The 18,683-nt window shown below is 54.4% G+C and overlaps 2 protein-coding genes and 1 long non-coding RNA gene across 6 annotated transcripts in view; all 3 read left to right on the forward strand.

The window, feature by feature from the left end:
* The window catches only part of LOC103179737 (plectin), a 61,469-nt gene extending 53,669 nt beyond the window's left edge, over positions 1 to 7,800 (forward strand). For all 4 annotated transcript variants that reach the window (XM_042346816.1, XM_042346817.1, XM_042346818.1 and 1 more), the window contains one exon: positions 332 to 7,800. In XM_042346816.1, the coding sequence (XP_042202750.1) occupies positions 332 to 7,606 (7,275 nt within the window). In that variant the 3' untranslated portion in view covers positions 7,607 to 7,800. The remainder of the gene's footprint in view (positions 1 to 331) is intronic.
* Positions 7,801 to 8,084: 284 nt separating this feature from the next.
* Positions 8,085 to 10,232, forward strand: LOC103179663. The gene is made up of 2 exons (XR_488001.2): positions 8,085 to 8,836; positions 9,711 to 10,232. It is a non-coding gene; the product is annotated as an uncharacterized LOC103179663 (long non-coding RNA).
* Positions 10,233 to 15,290: 5,058 nt separating this feature from the next.
* LOC103179736 (protein argonaute-2-like) lies at positions 15,291 to 18,312 on the forward strand (the record flags this gene model as incomplete). The annotated part of the gene is made up of 2 exons (XM_007895132.2): positions 15,291 to 16,450; positions 18,141 to 18,312. Coding segments are annotated over 2 exons (1,326 nt in total), but the record flags the coding sequence as incomplete, so codon positions are not given.
* Positions 18,313 to 18,683: the final 371 nt, after the last annotated feature.

Below are 18,683 nucleotides of genomic sequence, written 5' to 3' on the forward strand. Positions count from 1 at the left end.
ATTGCAGTGGTTAGCACGTTCGCCTCGCAAGCGAAGGGTCGTGGGTTCGATTCCCGGCGGGGAAATAATCCCTCCCCCAAAAAAATTGGTCGACTTAAACCACCACTGTTTGTGGGGCCAAGGGAGAGGCGGGGCCGAGAGAGAGAGACAGGGGCAGGGTTGGGGATGGGAGACTGGTGGGGCCGAGGGAGGGAGACAGGGTGGGGTTGATTGAGGGAGACGGGGCGGGGCTGAGGCTGAACAAGTGGACACAGGCGATGATGACACGGACAGAAGAGGTTGACAGACATGGGCTGTGCTGACAGTGTAAGTCATTCGTCTCTGGTTTCAGATGGAGTCTGCCCAGAAGCAGCAGATCGTGCAGGAGACTCACGTCTTGCAGCAAACCTTCCTGACGGAGAAGGACGTCCTCCTGAAGAAAGAGAAGATGATCGAGGAGGAGAAGATCAAGCTGGAGCTACTTTACGAAGAGGAGCTGGGCAAATCCACCTCGCTGAGGCACGAGCAGGATCGGCAGATGAGTGAGCTGGAGGAGGAGAAGCGAAGACTGCAAGAGAGCATGACCGATGCCCTGCGCAAGCAGAGGGAGGCTGAAGAGCAGGCGCGGAGGATGCAGAGCGAGCTGCAGGAGCGAGAGAAGCAACGGCAGGACCAGGAGAAGGCACTGGGCGACGAGAACAAGGCCCTGAGAGATAAGCTGCAGCAGCTGGAGTTGCAGAAAGCCGAGGCGGAGGCGCTGAGAAAGACGACCGACATCGTGGACGGAGTGGAATTCATCCGACCCATGGTGATCGGTACTGTGCCCACTGTCTCCAACGGCAGGGAGGCAGCGCCCGCTGAGCCAGACCGCTTCTCCTTCCAGGGGCTGCGACGGCCAGTGTCGGCTGATCGGCTACACCGGGCCGGCGTCATCAGTAAAAAGCTCCTGGAGAAGCTGAAGAAAGAGACTGTGTCGGTCCAGGAACTGGCTGAGAAAGACAACGTCAAGGGTTACCTGGAGGGCAAGAGCAGCGTGGCTGGTCTCCTCCTCCAGCCCAACAATCAGAAGATGAGCATCTACCAGGCCATGAAGAAGGGGCTCCTCAACCCCAACACGGCGGCCACCCTCCTGGAGGCTCAAGCCGCCTCCGGCTTCATCATCGACCCCATTAAGAACCAGAAACTCTCCGTCAACGAGGCCATAAAGGAGAACGTGGTTGGTCCTGAGTTCCAAGACAAGCTGTTGTCCGCAGAGCGAGCGGTGACTGGTTACAAGGACCCCTACACTGGGAACACCATCTCCTTGTTCCAAGCCATGAAGAAGGACCTCATTGTGAAGGAACACGGTATTCGTCTACTGGAGGCACAGATTGCCACTGGGGGCATTATTGACCCAGTGAACAGCCACCGCCTTCCACTGCACGCAGCCTACAAAGAGGGCTTGTTTGATGAGGAGATGAACCGGAAACTGGGCGAGGACAGCGACGAGGTTAAAGGGTTTGTTGATCCCAACACTCAGGACAACCTCACGTATGCTCAGCTGAAGGAACGATGTAAGAAGGACCCGGACACCGGGCTCTACCTCTTGCCTCTGACGGAACAGGCTCTGAAAGGCGAACAAGGTTACACGACTGAACAAACCCAGGACGTCTTTAGCAAGGCCACGATTTCCGTGCCGGGCGGCAGGTTCTCCGGCAAGACGATCACCATCTGGGAGCTCATCAATTCTGAGTATTTCACCGAGGAGCAGCGTCGGGATCTGATCCGGCAATACCGGTCGGGAAGAGTCACCATCGAGAAGATCATCAAATTCATCATCACCATCATCGACGAAACAGAGACCAAGAAGCAGCTTCTGGTGGACGGTCTGAGGGACAAGGTCCCGGCCAGCAAGCTGCTGGAGGCCAAGATCATTGACAAGAAGACCTTTGAGGAGCTACAGCAGGGGAAGAAGAGACCTGAGGAGGTGGAGCAGGTGGAGACGGTGAAGAAATACCTCAAGGGTTCGGACAGCATTGCCGGTGTCTTTGTTGAGCCCACCAAGGAGACGTTGAACATCTACGAAGCCATGAAGAAGAACCTCCTGAGACCAGGCACGGCCGAGCTGCTATTGGAAGCTCAGGCAGCCTCTGGCTTCATCATCGACCCGGTGAAGAACCTGAGACTGTCTGTGGATGAAGCGGTCAAGATGGGAGTCGTCGGCCCAGAGCTACACGAGAAACTACTGTATGCGGAGAGAGCAGTAACTGGGTACAAAGATCCCTACACGGGGAACACCATCTCCTTGTTCCAGGCCATGAAGAAAAGTCTTCTCCTCAAGGACCACGGTGTGCGTTTACTCCAGGCACAGTTGGCATCCGGTGGCGTGATTGACCCAGAGAACAGCCACCGTCTGCCCCTGGATGTGGCCTACACACGAGGCATGTTAGATGAGGAGACCAATAAGATGCTATCTGACAACACTGAGGAGACCAAGGGCTTCACTGAACCCAACACTGAAGATAGGGTCTCCTACCAGCAACTGAAGGACAGATGCACAAGGCACCCGCAGACAGGGTTCTGCCTCTTGCCATTGACAGAGGAAACGGTCAAATCCAAGCTGGTTTACGATGAAGAGCAAACGAAGAATGCCTTTGGGAAGAACACAGTCTCCGTGCCTTCTGGGAAGTTTTCCGGTAAAACGATCACCATCTGGGAGCTGATCCACTCTGAGTATTTCACCGAGGAGCAGAGGAGGGACCTGATCCGGCAATACCGATCTGGCAAAGTCACGGTGGAGAAGATTATCAAAATCGTCATCACCATCATCGAGGAAACGGAAACCAAGAAGAAGCCGCAAATCACTTTGGATGGTCTGAGGGAGAAGGTCCCGGCCAGCGAGCTGCTGGAGGCCAAGATCATTGACAAGAAAACCTTCGAGGAACTACAGCAGGGGAAGAAGAGACCTGAGGAGGTGGAGCAGGTGGAGACGGTGAAGAAATACCTCAAGGATTCGGACAGCATCGCCGGGGTCTTTGTTGAGCCCACCAAGGAGACGTTGAACATCTACGAAGCCATGAAGAAGAACCTCCTGAGACCAGGCACGGCTGAGCTGCTATTGGAAGCTCAGGCAGCCTCTGGCTTCATCATCGACCCGGTGAAGAACCTGAGACTGTCTGTGGATGAAGCGGTCAAGAAGGGGGTCATCGGCCCAGAGCTACACGAGAAACTGCTGTCCGCAGAGAAGGCGGTGACCGGGTACAAAGACCCCTACACAGGGAACACCATCTCCTTATTCCAGGCCATGAAGAAAAATCTTCTCCTAAAGGAACACAGTGTACGATTACTCCAGGCACAGTTGGCATCTGGTGGAGTGATTGACCCAGGGAACAGCCACCGTCTGCCCCTGGATGTAGCCTACGAGCGGGACATGTTAGATGAGGAGACCAACAAGATGTTGTCTGACAACACTGAAGAGACCAAGGGTTTCACTGAACCCAACACTGAAGAGAAAATCTCCTACCAGCAGCTGAAGGACCGATGTAGAAGACACCCGAAGACTGGGTTCTGCCTGGTCCCACTGTCGGAGAAGACGGTCAAAACCGAGGACTTTCACTCCGAGGAGCTTACCAAAGATGTCTTCAAAAAGGCCACTGTGGACGTTCCTTCCGGCAAATTCTCCAGCAGGACGGTCACCATCTGGGAGCTCATCAACTCCGAGTATTTCACCGAGGAGCAGAGGAAGGAGCTGATCCGGCAATACCGATCCGGCAAAGTCACGGTGGAGAAGATCATCACAATCGTCATCACCATCATCGAGGAGACGGAAACCAAGAAGAAGCCACAGATCACCTTGGACGGTCTGAGGGAGAAGGTCCTGGCCAGCGAGCTGCTAGAGGCCAAGATCATTGACAAGAAGACCTTCGAGGAGCTACTGCAGGGGAAGAAGAGACCTGAGGAGGTGGAGCAGGTGGAGACGGTGAAGAAATACCTCAAGGGTTCGGACAGCATCGCCGGGATTCTTGACCAATCCACTAATGAGAAGATGAGCATCTACGAGGCTCTGAAGAGGAATCTGCTCCAACCCAGCACGGCCGAGGAGCTATTGGAAGCCCAGGCAGCCTGTGCCTTCCTCATCGATCCCGTGAAGAACCAGAAACTCTCCGTCAACGAAGCCATCAAGGCAGGAGTGGTCGGCCCGGAGCTGCACGGTAAACTGCTCTCTGCGGAGAAAGCGGCCACCGGTTACCGGGACCCATACACGGGAACTAAGATCTCTTTGTTCCAAGCCATGAAAAAGGACCTTGTCCTCAAGAAGCAAGGTACCCGCCTGCTGGAGGCACAGATGGCAACGGGAGGCATCATTGACCCGGTCAACAGCCACCGCCTCCCCCTGAACGTGGCCTTCGAGAGGAATATGTTGGACGAGGAGACGAACAGGAAGCTGTCCGACCCCAGTGATGAGGCCAAAGGATTCAGTGACCCCAACACTCAGGAGAGGGTGAGCTACAGAGAGCTTCTGCAGAGATGCACTAAGGAGCCCGGCACAGGCTTGTCGCTGCTGCCCCTGAGGAGCAGCGAGAAGCCGAGGACCGTGGAAACCACCATCCACACCGAGACCGAGACACGGCAGCTCTTCGAAGACACGTCCATCGAAATCCCAGCTGGCTTGCAGGCCGGCTCCTCGATGTCCCTGTGGGAGGTGATGAACTCGGAGCTGCTGTCCGAGGAGGAGAAGCGCAGACTGACCATGGAGTATCGCAGCGGCAAGATCACGCGGGAGAGACTGGTGGTGATCATCATCGAGATCCTGCAGCAGATCGAGATCCGCAGCGTCTCCGAGAGCTTTCATTTCAGCGGCTTCTGGGGGAAGGTCAGCGCCGAGGAACTCTTTGCCTCCCGCATCATCGACCAGGAGACCTTCAACCTGCTGAGGGAGCACCGGAAGACAGTGCAGGAGGTGTGCGAGATGGAGACCGTCCGTGGGTACCTGTTGGGCACCGGAGTCATCGCTGGCATCTATGTGGCCGCCACCAAGGAGACTCTGAGCTTGTACCAGGCCATGAAGAAAGGTTTGGTGAAAGCGGACGCTGCCATCGCCCTGCTGGAGGCCCAGGCGGCCACAGGGGCCATGGTGGAGCCGGCGACGAGCGAGCATTTGAATGTGGATGAGGCAGTGAGGCGGGGGGTGGTGGGCCCTGAGTTACACGACGCCCTCCTCTCCGCTGAGCGGGCGGTGACCGGCTACAAGGACCCCTACACCGGCCGCCTCGTGCCCTTGTTCCAGGCCATGAAGAAACAGTTGATTGTGGCTGACTACGCCACCCGTCTCCTGGAGGCTCAACTCTCCACCGGGGGCATAGTGGACCCCGAGCACCGACACCGCCTGCCCCTGGAGGTGGCCTATCAGCGTGGCTGCCTGGACAAGGAGACACAGCGGCTGCTGACAGACCCCGCCGCGGGGGTGAAGGGCTTCTCCGACCCCAACACTGAGGAGCGGCTGAGCTACAGGCAGCTGCTGGGCCGGTGTAGGCCGGGGCCTGGCCCTGGGCTGCTCCTCCTACCCCTGTCTGATAAGAAGAAGCTGATGTTCAAAGGCCTGCGTAAGCAGATCACCATGGAGGAACTGGTACAGTCCAACATCATCGAGGAGGCCACGGTTCTGAAGCTAGAGAGTGGTCTGACCACAGTGGAGGAGGTTAGTAATTCGATCAGGAGCTACCTAGAAGGCACCAGCTGCATCGCGGGCGTCTACGTGGAGGCCACCAAGGAACGTCTGTCCATCTACCAGGCCATGAAGAAAGGCATGATTAGGCCGGGAACGGCCTTCGAGCTGCTGGAAGCACAAGCGGCCACGGGCTACCTGATCGACCCCATCAAGAACCGCAAGCTGCCCGTGCTGGAGGCTGTGCAGGCCGGGGTGGTGGGCGTAGAGTTCCGCGACAAGCTACTGTCCGCAGAGAAGGCGGTGACCGGTTACCAAGACCCTTACACGGGCACCCTCATGTCCCTCTTCCAGGCCATGCAGAAAGGCTTGATCCTCAAGGACCACGGTATCCGGCTCCTTGAGTCGCAGATCGCAACGGGGGGGATCATTGACCCAGAGTACAGCCATCGTCTGCCCGTCGAGGTGGCCTATCAGCGAGGGCTGTTCGATGAGGAGATGAACCAGATCCTGTCCGACCCCGGGGACGACACCAAGGGCTTCTTCGACCCCAACACAGAGGAAAACCTGACATACCTGCAGCTGATGGAGAAGTGCATCAAAGACCCGATCACCGGCCTGTGCCTCCTGTCACTCAAGGAGAAGAAGCGGGAGAGGAAGACTTCCTCCAAGTCCTCCGTACGGAAACGGAGAGTGGTCATTGTGGACCCCGAGAATGGCAAGGAGATGTCGGTATATGAGGCGTACCGCAAGGGGTTGATTGACCATCAGACCTACATGGAGCTGTCGGAGCAGGAGTGCGAGTGGGAGGAGGTCACCATCTCCTCCTCGGACGGCGTAGTCAAGTCCATCATCACCGACAGGAGGTCTGGCCGGCAGTACGACATCGACGACGCTCTGGGTAAAGGCCTAATCGACCAGGGATCCTTGGACCTGTACCGCTCCGGCACGCTGTCCATCACCGAGTTTGCCGACATGTTGTCAGGGAACATGGGTGGCTTCCGGTCCAGGTCATCGTCCATAGGGTCCACCTCGTCCTTCCCTATCAGCCCCCAGTCCAGCCCCATGAAGGCCCAGTGGCAGGATCCCACCGAGGAAACCGGGCCCATCGCCGGCATCTTGGACACGGATACGCTGGACAAACTGTCCATCACAGAGGCCATGCACCGCAACCTGGTGGACAACATCACGGGCCAGAGATTTCTAGAAGCCCAGGCCTGCACAGGCGGCATCATTGACCCCAACACGGGCGAAAGGTTCTCGGTGACCGAGGCGGTGGGCAAAGGCCTGGTGGACAAGATCATGGTGGACAGGATCAACCTGGCCCAAAAGGCCTTCAACGGGTTTGAAGATCCCAGGACCAAGACCAAGATGTCTGCAGCCCAGGCCTTGAAGAAAGGCTGGCTGTACTACGAAGCCGGCCAGCGTTTCCTGGAGATTCAGTATCTGACGGGAGGCTTGATCGAGCCCAACGTGGTGGGCCGGGTCTCGCTAGAGGAAGCCTTGCAGAAGGGAACCATCGATCTCCGCACAGCCCAGAAACTCAGGGATGTCCACGCCTACGTCAAGTACATCACCTGCCCCAAGACCAAGCTCAAGATCTCCTACAAAGATGCCATGGACCGCTCCATGGTGGAGGAGGGCACGAGCGTGCGCTTGCTGGAGGCCTCGTCCCAATCCACCAAGGGCTTCTACAGCCCCTACAGCGTGAGCGGAGCCGGCTCCGCCTCGGGTTCTAGATCGGGTTCCAGAACCGGCTCCAGAACCGGCTCTCGACGAGGCAGCTTCGACGCCACCGGCTCCAGCTACTCCATGTCCTTCTCCTCCTCCTCCCTCACGTCCTACGGCCGGCGGCTGGCCGGGGCCCCCGGGGGAGGCTCCCCACAAATCACGGACCTTTCCCTGAGCCTGGCGGCGGCGCTCAATACTGCCCTGCGTGGCTCCTGCCAACAGGGTCAGACACGACAGCTGGCAATGGCATAACCGCCCCCTCCTGACCCTGACCCCCTGCTCTACACACAGACTTAATATGCCACTCACCCACCTCCACCCCCACCCAACCCGCACCATCCCTGTAGACCACGGGACCCTGACTGATATCTGACAAGTTCTTGACAAACACTGACCACCTCCCCTCACACTGACCCAGCCTCTCACACTGACCCCGCCTCTCATACTGACCCTGCCCCTCACACTGACCCCGCCCCTCACACTGACCCCGCCCCTCACACTGACCCCGCCTCTCACACTGACCCCGCCCCTCACACTGACTCCACCACCCCTCACCCCAAACCAATGCAGTCCATACTACCTCCCCCACACACACTTACCCCCTCACACACTGCCGCCCCCCCGCTCCACACCCCGCACTCTTTATAACTCCGGTTCCCCCCCCCCTCCCAAGCCTATTTGTAGAGCAGACACCACCCCCCATCTCCCCCATCCCCCCCCCCCCAACCCTCCCCACCCTCCACTACATTTCAGTTATTCACTAAACCCAAACGCTACTATTGCTGCGCTTTACGGTGCAGACAGAGCGAATCTGCTCGCCGTGTGCCAGCGGAGTACCACGTGTGTACCAGCTGCGTACCTGCTGGGTACCAGATGTGCACCTGCCTTGTGCACTGTTTACCATCTGCACCCGCTGGGCACACTGTCTGCACTATAACCCTTCGCGAAGGCACTGATCCAAAGTATGCAAGGCATTTTTTGAGTTGTATTTTTTTTAAAACGAGCTGCAGGAAGAAAGTATTAAGAAAAGCTTTTTTTTTCCTCCATTTATCAATTATTATTATTATTATTATTAGCGCGGAGGGGAAAGGGGTGACACAGAATTCTAATAACCTGCTGCCGCCTGAAATTATTATACCCGAACTCCATCCGTGACCTAGTGTAGAGCTTTGTAAGCTAAGTGCATTTATTAAGAGACTGTCAGCAGCTCCATCCCACGTGCTTCCGTTCCTCACACACACACACGTGTCTGTATCTAACCACTTCGTGCCTGCCTCTCTCTCTGTGTGCGTGCGCGTGTGTGACAACACCGCGACCGCGCACACAAACACTCTGAAAGCCATAATCCTGGGATAGCAAATACAATGGTCACCAGTCACGGAGGCTCCGTCTCGCTCTCTCTCCCTCTTTCTCTCTCTGTTGAGTCCAGCTTCTGAGAGGACCCGACCTGGGAGAACACAGATCTCTCTCCTCCTGCATAAGGTGAGTTACGCTGTTTAGAGGTTGAATCCTGGCACCTCCCTACCTTTCCGACCTCCTTCCTCCCCCTCTCCACTACCCGCTGCCTCCTCTCGGCTGGCTCCGGTTTCCTGCTCGTCCCTCGTGGCCTCCGCTTCACCAACGGCGGCCACTCTTTCAACCACTACGCCCCCCCCCATACTTTGGAACTTTCTCCTACCCCCACCCCCCCAACATCACCCCAATCCCTCCGTCTTTCTCCCTCCTTCCCTTTTTTTACGACATGACTGAAGACCTTCCTCTTCGACCATGCTTACAGTCACCTCCTCTCTACCCTGGCTCCAAGGCACTCCCTGAGTTAAGGGCGCTATTAAAGTGCTAGTTCTTGTTGCGTTTGTAGAATACCCCGTACCAACCTGTCCGCTCCCTCCGCTCAATGGGAACTGGCCTGCTCCATGTCCCCTTCCCTGCCTACCCCTGACAGCATTGGCGGTCGGGCCTTCAGCCTTTCTGTCCCCATCCTTTGGAACTCCAACCCGGAGTCCCTCCACCTCACCCCCTCCCTCCCTTTGCCTCCTTCAAGGCCCGTCTCAAGACCTTCCTCGTTTGACCACACTTTCAAGTCAAAAGTCCGCCTCCCATATCCTCACCCACACCGAACTGCGTGCACACACACACGCGCACACACACACCCTTCAACCTGGTTCAGCCAATCTCCAGTTGCTGCCTATTGCAGAATGGATCGATTACAAGATCCTCACACTGTCCAGGGTTGGGGACACTCTTATGTGAGGGGCGCTGTAGAAATGTAAGTTGTTGTCTCTGACCAAGAGACTGACCCGGTCTCTCCGAGCCGGCAACTCTCTTATCTCACATCTCGCTCTTTGTTTGATTCCAGTTGTGGGGACTCTGCTGCCCACACGATAGCTACAACCCCATCCATCGCCACGGATCCTCACGGAGAGGAACCTGCCCACGCCCACGCGAAGGGAAGGATTCAGCAGGAGAAGCATGGCGGGGCCGACAAGACATGACCCGACCTGTGGCACCCGAGATCAGAACCATTTCACAGCTGGACTGAGGACTGAGCCCTGCTCGCGTCCTTTGTCGTGTGTTTGCACGCATCTCACATCTTGCTTAGCGTTCTGTCACCTCTCTATTCTCATCTTATTTTTTATTATTGCATGAGTTACTAATCCATTTCTTTTACAAGAACTTTTAACTCAAAGCCGCCTGTCCGTTTACCGCAAATGTTTAAACACTAACAAGTGATCGGTGACTGTTTTACAAAGAGGGAGGGAGGGAGAGAATGGGATGGGACTTGACACTCAGATCACTGTAAATAAAGGCTTTAACCCTGAAATTCAAGCTCTCAGTAGAGGCAATGGGGCAATAAATAAAGAGACATTAATATATCAAACTGCATCTTGTGTCTCGTCTGTTCTTCACAGCTGTTTGCTTGTACTCCCGCCAATAGTGTGTGTGTGTGTGTGTGCGAAGCTGTGTTAATGATGAATTGCACCAATCGCGCGAATGGTGAACTATTCAAAAACCCATCACTGTGCTTAAGAATTCTCCAAACCAAACTGAGAATTCCCCGCCTCCCACCTACACGTGGAAATCCCAGAGATAGATGGTTGGAATGGAATGCGCTCTCTCTCTCTCTCTGGAGGGACACATCCTGTTTACCTAATTCTGGAAAGTATTAGGCGCAGGTTGGCAAGAGCCAAGGCTTGGGGACCCCAGAGTGTGCGTTGGGGTAACTGCTGGAGTCTAACCAGCTAAAGCCGTGTAGCTTGCCGTTGATATCACTGTATGGAAATATCACTGTATCATCAGCAGTGCCCTGGAATACTACGGACCCACCTGGCTCAGGAACCGGACTACTCCCACAGTGACTACATTTGTGTGAAGCGCTTTTGAGACTCGCGAAGTTGTGATTAGGCACAATATCAAACGCGAGGATTATTATTATTACCGAGAAGGCCACAGAGGGCTGGCTTGATTCCAGCATTATGTCAACAGCAAAATAAATTTAGCAACAGTCGCGCTGATTGGGAATTACGCTTTGTGTTGATTGGGCTAATAGTGATGTATATATTTATATTATTTGTGACAATTGTAAGATACGTTTGGCACCAATCAACTAATCATGCGGGTGGGGTTATGAGCTGCACACAGACTCATAGAAACATAGGAACAGGAGTAGGTCATTAATCCCTCAAGCCAGTTCCGCCATTCTATTAGATCATCGCTGATCTATTCCTCAACTCTATTTACCCGCCTTTGCTGAATATCCCTTGACACGTTACCCAACAAAAACCTCTCTACCTCAGTCTTGAAATTTTGAATGAATCCAAGATCCATGGCTTTTGGGGGGAGAGAGTTCCAGATTTCCACTGCCCTCTGTGTGAAAAAGTATTGATTTCACTCCTAAATGGCCTCGCTCTTAATTTTAAGATGACGCCCCCTTGTCCTGGATTCCCCCACCAAAGGAAATAGTTTCTCTGGAGCTGCCCTGTCAAATCCCTTTCTCATTTTTAAACACCTCAATCACATCACTGCTCAACCTTCTAAATTCAAGGGCATACAAGCCAATTTTCTGCAACCTGCCCTCGTAATTTAACCCTTTTTAAGCCCTGGTATCATTCTGGTGAATCTGCGCAGCACCCTCTCCAGGGCTAATATATTTTTCCTTAGGTGTGGTGCCCCAAACAACACAGATGGGGTCTGACCAAGGCTCTGTGCAGCCGAAGCTCCCATCTACTCTTGTGTGTATGTGTGTGTGTGAGGTGGGGGGAGGGAGGGGATGAGGGGGGAGTTGAACCCAGATACTCAGTGAGCTGGTGCGTCTGAATGATTTTGTCAGTGTGTGAATGGGGAGGGAGTGATTTATGATTTTTTCAGTGTGTGTGTGTGGGGGAGAATTTACTGTGTGTATGTAGGGGGAAGATTTGCTCAGTGTGTGTGTGTGTGTGTGTGTGTGTGGTGGGGGTTGATTTATTCTTTGTGCGTATGGGGGAGTGGGATTTATTCTTTGTGGGTGTGAGGATTTGCTCAGGATGTGTCTGTGCGTGAGGATTTGCTCGGGATGTGTGTGTGCGTGAGGATTTGCTCAGTATGTGTGTGTGTGTGTGTGTGTGTGGGGAGGGTTGGGGGTGGGGGTGGGATTTTCTCTGTGTGTGAGCGTCACTCCCGCTCTCAGCCACAGACAGTGAAAAGACTTATTCATGCGTGTCCAACACTTTGTGTGAAGTTTGGGGCATTCAGTCCCACTCGGTCCCACTCATTCAGTCAGTCCCCATTTACAGCCACACTCACAGCCAACCATTCCCCGCTCACAGTCGGTCTGTGGGTATAAAACTACTAAGATCAGATGCGCAGGAGAGGCTCAGACCTACCCATCTCCTACCGCACACTCCTCCGCAACTCCCGGGCTACAGCGTACATCTGCGTGTCGCCAACACACACCCAAGTGCTTGGGCACAGACTGCCCATTGTCAGCAGAGAAAAGCTGCCAGACAGCACAGAGCAGAGACACAGAGACAAGAGAGAAAGAGAAGAGAGAAACGGAGAAGAGAGAGCACGGTATGCAGTTGGGTCATTGCGAGAGTAACACTGAGTGACACCAGGTCAGTGTGAGAGCAACAGTAATAATAATGATAATCCTTGCATTTGATATAGCTCCTTATCACGTCGTTGAGACGTCTAAAATCGCTTCACAAGCACTTGCCACGCCAGCAAGAGGATCCAGGTTCAATTCCTGGCAGGCAAAATGTTGGGCAAGTTTCCTTACTCCACACGCCTCTGTTTACCTGGCAGTAAGTAGGAACCCGGTTGTTAGTCAATTGGTGGATCGCTTTTCCGGGGGTAATAATTCCTTAAAAAAATAATAATAAATTGGTCATTCAATCCACGTCTGTTTGTGGTACACTGCTGTATGCAATTGGCTGCCGGGTTTCGCCCACAAAATATACAGTCAATTCAATTTACAGTATATTCTGTGAAGTGCTTTGAGACGGATTGAAGAAATGATGAGGTGCTGTATCAAATGCGAGGTTTATGATTATTATAACAAGACCGAGGCCTCCTGATTAGCGCCCATCAGCGCCTCCACACCTCAGGCGCTGACAGCATCACCATCCAAGCACGCACACTCCACCTTACTGAGCCAGTCTGGAACCTTGGCTTCTTGTTTGACCCTCAACTCCCCAACTCCTCCTTCCATAGGCTGCAGATCATCCAGAACTATGTAGCCCGTGTCCTCTCCCGCACCAGGCTCTGTGACCCTATCATCCCCATCCTCGCCCGACTCCACTGGTTTCCCATCTCTCAGAGGATACAGATCCTGGTCCTCACCTTCAAAGCCCTCCATGGCCTCACTCTCCCCTACCTCTGTGATCTCCTAACACCCTACCAGCCTGCTTGCTCCCTCCGCTCAGCGGGCTCTGGTCTGCTTCACGTCCCCTGACTCGCCTGCCCCACCATTGGTTGGTGGGCCTTCAACCATTGTGCCCCCACCCTCTGGAACGCCATCCAGCAGCCACTCTGCCTCGCCCACCCTCCCTTGCCTCCTTCAAGACCCATCTCAGATCACTCCTATTCGACCGTTGCTATCGATCATCCTCCTTACACCCCCACACCTCCATGATCCCCAATCCCGACCACCAGCTTGGGTCCGAAACACTGATTGCCCAGGGCCTTGGGACGTTCTCCCGACGTGAAAGGAGTTTTACAACTGTAGTTTTGTTGTTGTGGTTGTTATGACACTGTCTGACATTGGGTCAGTGAGTTGGTTGTGCTTGGTTTCAGGCAGAGCTGTGCCATTGCCCTGTGAGTGATTGATGGGCATTTCGGCCAGTCACCCCGGGTGCCTGGGGCAGAGGAGCGGGCGGTGCGAGGGGCACGGACGTGCAGCCCCTGGAGACACCGAGCAGGAGGAGCGAGCGGCCTGGAGCCTGGTGGTCCCCAGCCCCCCGGAGAAGGTGTCTGCGGCGGTGGGAGGTTATCCCGCTCACAGGAAGCCCGAAGACCCCGACAGGCTGAGCCACGACTCCCCCAAAGTGCGTCCAGACTCTCCCAGAGTCCGTCCAGACTCTCTGAGCCACGTGTGGCTGTCCATGGGCTCCCACGTGTGGAGGGAGTCGGGGAGCGTATGGTCCTGGCACTCGCTGGGCGCCCGCGAGGTCACCGAGGTCACCGAGACCACCGAGACCATCATCACCGAGATCACCGAGATCATAGAGCGAGCGGGGCAGGCAGGGCCAGACACCGTGAGCGTGGGACCAACCAGTGGCTATCAGCCACCGGGAGCACAGCTACAGCCACAGCCACAGCCGTCTGCTCCCACCACACAGCAAACTATAGACGCCGGCGGGCAGAGAGAGTCATCTGTGCTCCCAGCGGAGAAGGTAACGGTCAGCCAAGCAGAATCTCTCCGTGTGTTACAGTCTCTCTGTGTAACTGTCTCTCTGCGTGGAACTGTCTCTCTGTGTAACTGTCTCTCTCCGTAACTCTCTGTGTAACTCAGTCTCTCTGTGTAACTGTCTCTCTCCGTAACTCTCTGTGTAACTCAGTCTCTCTGTGTAACTGTCTCTCTCCGTAACTCTCTCTCTGTAACTCGTTCTATAACTTTCTCTCCCAAATACCTCTCTCTGTGTGACTATCTCTGCGCAAACCCTCTCTCCCTCTCTCTGTTAGGTGGATGACCAGGTGGAGACGCTGACCTCAGAAACAGATGGTCGGGGCTCTCTGTCTTTGCTCTCCAATGTGCTGAAATCTCACTCCCAGGAACAGGCGGTGAGCGTGAGTGTGTGTGAGTGTGTCAGTGTGGGTCACACCGTCAGTGTGGCCGTGTCACACCCTGAGTGCGGTAATAATAACAATCCTTGCATTTGACGCAGTCCCTCGGCCCGTGGTCGAGACGTCCCGAAGCGCTTCACAGAATATACCGCAAAGCGTAGTGACTGTGCACTCTGTGGGCGAAACACGGCAGCCGATTGCGCACAGCGGCGTCCCACAAACAATCGGGGACTTCAATTTTTGGGGGGGTTTACGGGAGGGATTATTACTCCCGGAATGCGATCTGCTAATCCACTAGCAACTGGGTTCCCGCTTACTGTCGGGTAAGCAGAGGCGTGTGGGGTGAGGAAACGTGCCTCAGGCTGTGCTCCGCCGGGGAATCGAAGCCGGTGCTCTCGCTGCGCTCTAACCACTGCGCGACAGGACTCTGGAAATGTAAATCTGCTGTACTCACGTCACTCACTTTTACGCACCCACTCGCACACGCTCTGCAGCAGTGATGGCCTCTGTGTGTTTTTGCTGATGTTATTAGGAGCCGAGGGTGGACCGAGACACCAGGCCAGAGCAGGAGGGAGACAGACACCAGCAGGAGGGAGATGGACACCAGCAGGAGGCTGGGCACCAGCAGGAGGGAGATGGACACCAGCAGGAGGCTGGGCACCAGCAGGAGGGAGATCGACACCAGCAGGAGGCTGGGCACCAGCAGGAGGGAGATCAACACCAGCGGGAGGCTGGACACCAGCAGGAGGGAGATGGACACCAGCAGGAGGGAAGTGGACATAAGCAGGAGGGAGACAGACAGCAGCAGGAGGGAGATGGACACCAGCAGGAGGAAGATGGACACCAGCAGGAGGGAGATGGACACCAGCAGGAGGGAAGTGGACATAAGCAGGAGGGAGACAGACAGCAGCAGGAGGGAGATGGACACCAGCAGGAGGGAGATGGACACCAGCAGGAGGAAGATGGACACCAGCAGGAGGGAGATGGACACCAGCAGGAGGGAAGTGGACATAAGCAGGAGGGAGACAGACAGCAGCAGATGGGAGATGTACACCAGCAGGTGGGAGATGTACACCAGCAGGTGGGAGATGTACACCAGCAGGTGGGAGATGGACACCAGCAGGAGGGAAGTGGACATAAGCAGGAGGCTGGGCACCAGCAGGAGGAAGGTGGACACCAGCAGGAGGGAGATGGATACCAGCAGGAGGGAAGTGGACATAAGCAGGAGGGAGACAGACAGCCGCAGGAGGGAGATGGACATCAGCAGGTGAGAGATGGACACCAGCAGGTGGGAGATGGACACCAGCAGGAGGGAAGTGGACATAAGCAGGAGGGAGACAGACAGCAGCAGGAGGGAGATGGACACCAGCAGGAGGGAGATGGACACCAGCAGGAGGGAGATGGACACCAGCAGGAGGGAAGTGGACATAAGCAGGAGGCTGGGCACCAGCAGGAGGAAGATGGACACCAGCAGGAGGGAGATGGATACCAGCAGGAGGGAGATGGACATCAGCAGGAGGGAGACGGACAGCAGCAGGAGGGAGATGGACATCAGCAGGTGGGAGATGGACACCAGCAGGTGAGAGATGGACACCAGCAGGAGGCTGGTCACCAGCAGGAGGGAGATGGACACCAGCAGGAAGGAAGTGGACACCAGCAGAAGGCTGGTCACCAGCAGGAGGGAGATGGACACCAGCAGGAGGCTGGTCACCAGCAGGAGGGAGATGGACACCAGCAGGAGGGAAGTGGACACCAGCAGGAGGGACAACAACTGGAGCAGCTCCTGGTGGAACTGAAAGCAAAGTGGGAAACCTTGTGTGAGAGAGCGACAGAGAGGTACATGTGCGTGCAGTGTGTATGAGTGGCTGAGGTACATGTGTGTGCGTGTGTGTGCACATGATATTGAGTGACTGAGAGGTAAGCATGTGTGTGCATGTGTTTGAGTGACTGAGACGTAAGCGTGTGTGTGTGTGTGTGTGTCTTTGAGCGACTGAGAGGTACGTGTGTGTTTGAGTGACTGAGAAATACATGTGTGTGTACATGCACGTGTGTGAGTTACTGAAAGGTAGCACGTACGCACGGATGCATTTGAGTGACTAAGAGGTTTGCGCGTGTGTAGCGTGTGTGAGTGATGGAAAGGTTCCTGTGTGTGTTGGTGTGTGACGGATGGGTGAGCAAATGGATGTACCGGCAGATGGACAATCAGTTGGGATGGACTGATGGACAGAAGGGCGGATGGACAGATGGGTGGATGGACGGTTAAACGGACAGGCAGGAGAATGAGAATAATTCTTTGTGGCAATGTAAAACAAACAGAGTTCCTATAATCATCGGTGGAACTGGAACTGTTCATAAGACTAGTCAAAAATAGCTTGACAAAATACCCGGTGAATAAAATATCAACCTCCTGCAAAACTAACTACTTTAGGAAGCTCAAATATATTAAGTTACATCTATTCATAGTGCCAGTGTTACTGGTCTGACGGACCCATCACTGAAAACCATTAACAAATTGCCTCTACAAAGTGATTTAAACTGTAATAACATAATAATAATAATAATAATAATAATAATGCTTACATTTGATTTAGTGCCTTTCACGTCAGGAGAACATCCTAAAGAGTTTCGCAGGATTTGTTGTAAAGTGTAATTACTGTGTTTTATGGATGAACGCAGTAGCTAATCTCGTGTTCAGCAACAGCAATATTGCACACACAGCCACGGAGTGAGTGACTAATTTCAGTGAGGAGGTTGTTGGCCAGGACACCGGGTGAAACTCTCTTTCGGTAAAATGCTACGGTATCTTTAACGTCCAACTGAGCAGGCAGACTGGGCCTCAGTTTAACATTTCATCCGAAGGACGTCACCTCTGACAAAGTTGCTTCCCCCACTGCTGAGTGTCAGAATGGACTATATAATTCCAAGTCCTATGTGGGGGCTTCAACCCTCAACCTTCTGACTCAGAGGCAACAGACCCACGATTTTTGCCTCTGTGGAGTGCTGTGACGTAATGGTTAGCACGCTCACCTCACAAGCAAGAGGACCCAGGTTTGAATCCCGGGCAGGGCAAATCCTTAGGCAAGTTTCCTTCCTCCACACGCCTGTTTGCTGAGCAGTAAGCAGTTGTTAGTCGATTGGCGGGTCACTTTCTAGGGGTAATAATCCCTAAAAATAATTACGTCACTCAATCCATGACTGTTTATGGGACACTGCTGTGTGCAATTGGCTGCCGTGTTTTGCCCACCAAACATACATTCAATTCACTTTACAGTATATCCTGTGAAGCGCTTTGAGATGTCTCGAAGACATGATAAGGTGCTATGTCAAATGCAAGGATTATTATTATTATTACCAACTGAGACAGACTGACACATGGACAGATGGGTGGACGAATGGATGGATGGTCACGCAGATGGATGGGATGGGTGGGTGGATGGATGGAGAGACAGAGGGCTGGGTCGGTGGGTGGGTGGGTGGTTGGGCTCTGGGTGGGCATACAGACTTAATGCACCAGTTGCTGTTGTAGGGAACGGGATCTGCAGGAGGCTGTGCTGCTCTCTGGACAAGTGTCAGATGCTCTGCGTGCGATGATTCACTGGCTGTACACAGTGGAACCACTGCTCACGGAGGACGTGTTGCTTGGGGGTGACCGGGAGTCAGTCAACAAACTCATAGAGAACCATAAGGTATGAGAGCAACTGAGATACAGGATGAGATGCTGAGATACAGTGAGAGACTGAGATACAGAGAGTGACTGAGATACAGAGAGTGACTGAGGTACAGAGAGAAACTCAGATACAGAGAGTGACGGAGACACAGAGAGAGACTTAGATACAGAGAGAGAGAGACTGAGATACGGGGAGAGACTTAGATACAGAGAGAGAGACTGAGATACAGGGAGAGACTGAGATACGGGGAGAGAGACTGAGATACAGAGGGAGACTGAGATACAGTGAGAGAGACTGAGGTGCAGAGAGAGACTGAGATACAGAGCGAGACTGAGATACAGAGGGAGACTGAGATACAGTGAGAGAGACTGAGGTGCAGAGAGAGACTGAGATACAGAGGG

This window comes from Callorhinchus milii, unplaced genomic scaffold, assembly GCF_018977255.1.
Source record: "Callorhinchus milii isolate IMCB2004 unplaced genomic scaffold, IMCB_Cmil_1.0 Scaffold2, whole genome shotgun sequence".
Lineage (NCBI taxonomy): Eukaryota > Metazoa > Chordata > Chondrichthyes > Chimaeriformes > Callorhinchidae > Callorhinchus > Callorhinchus milii.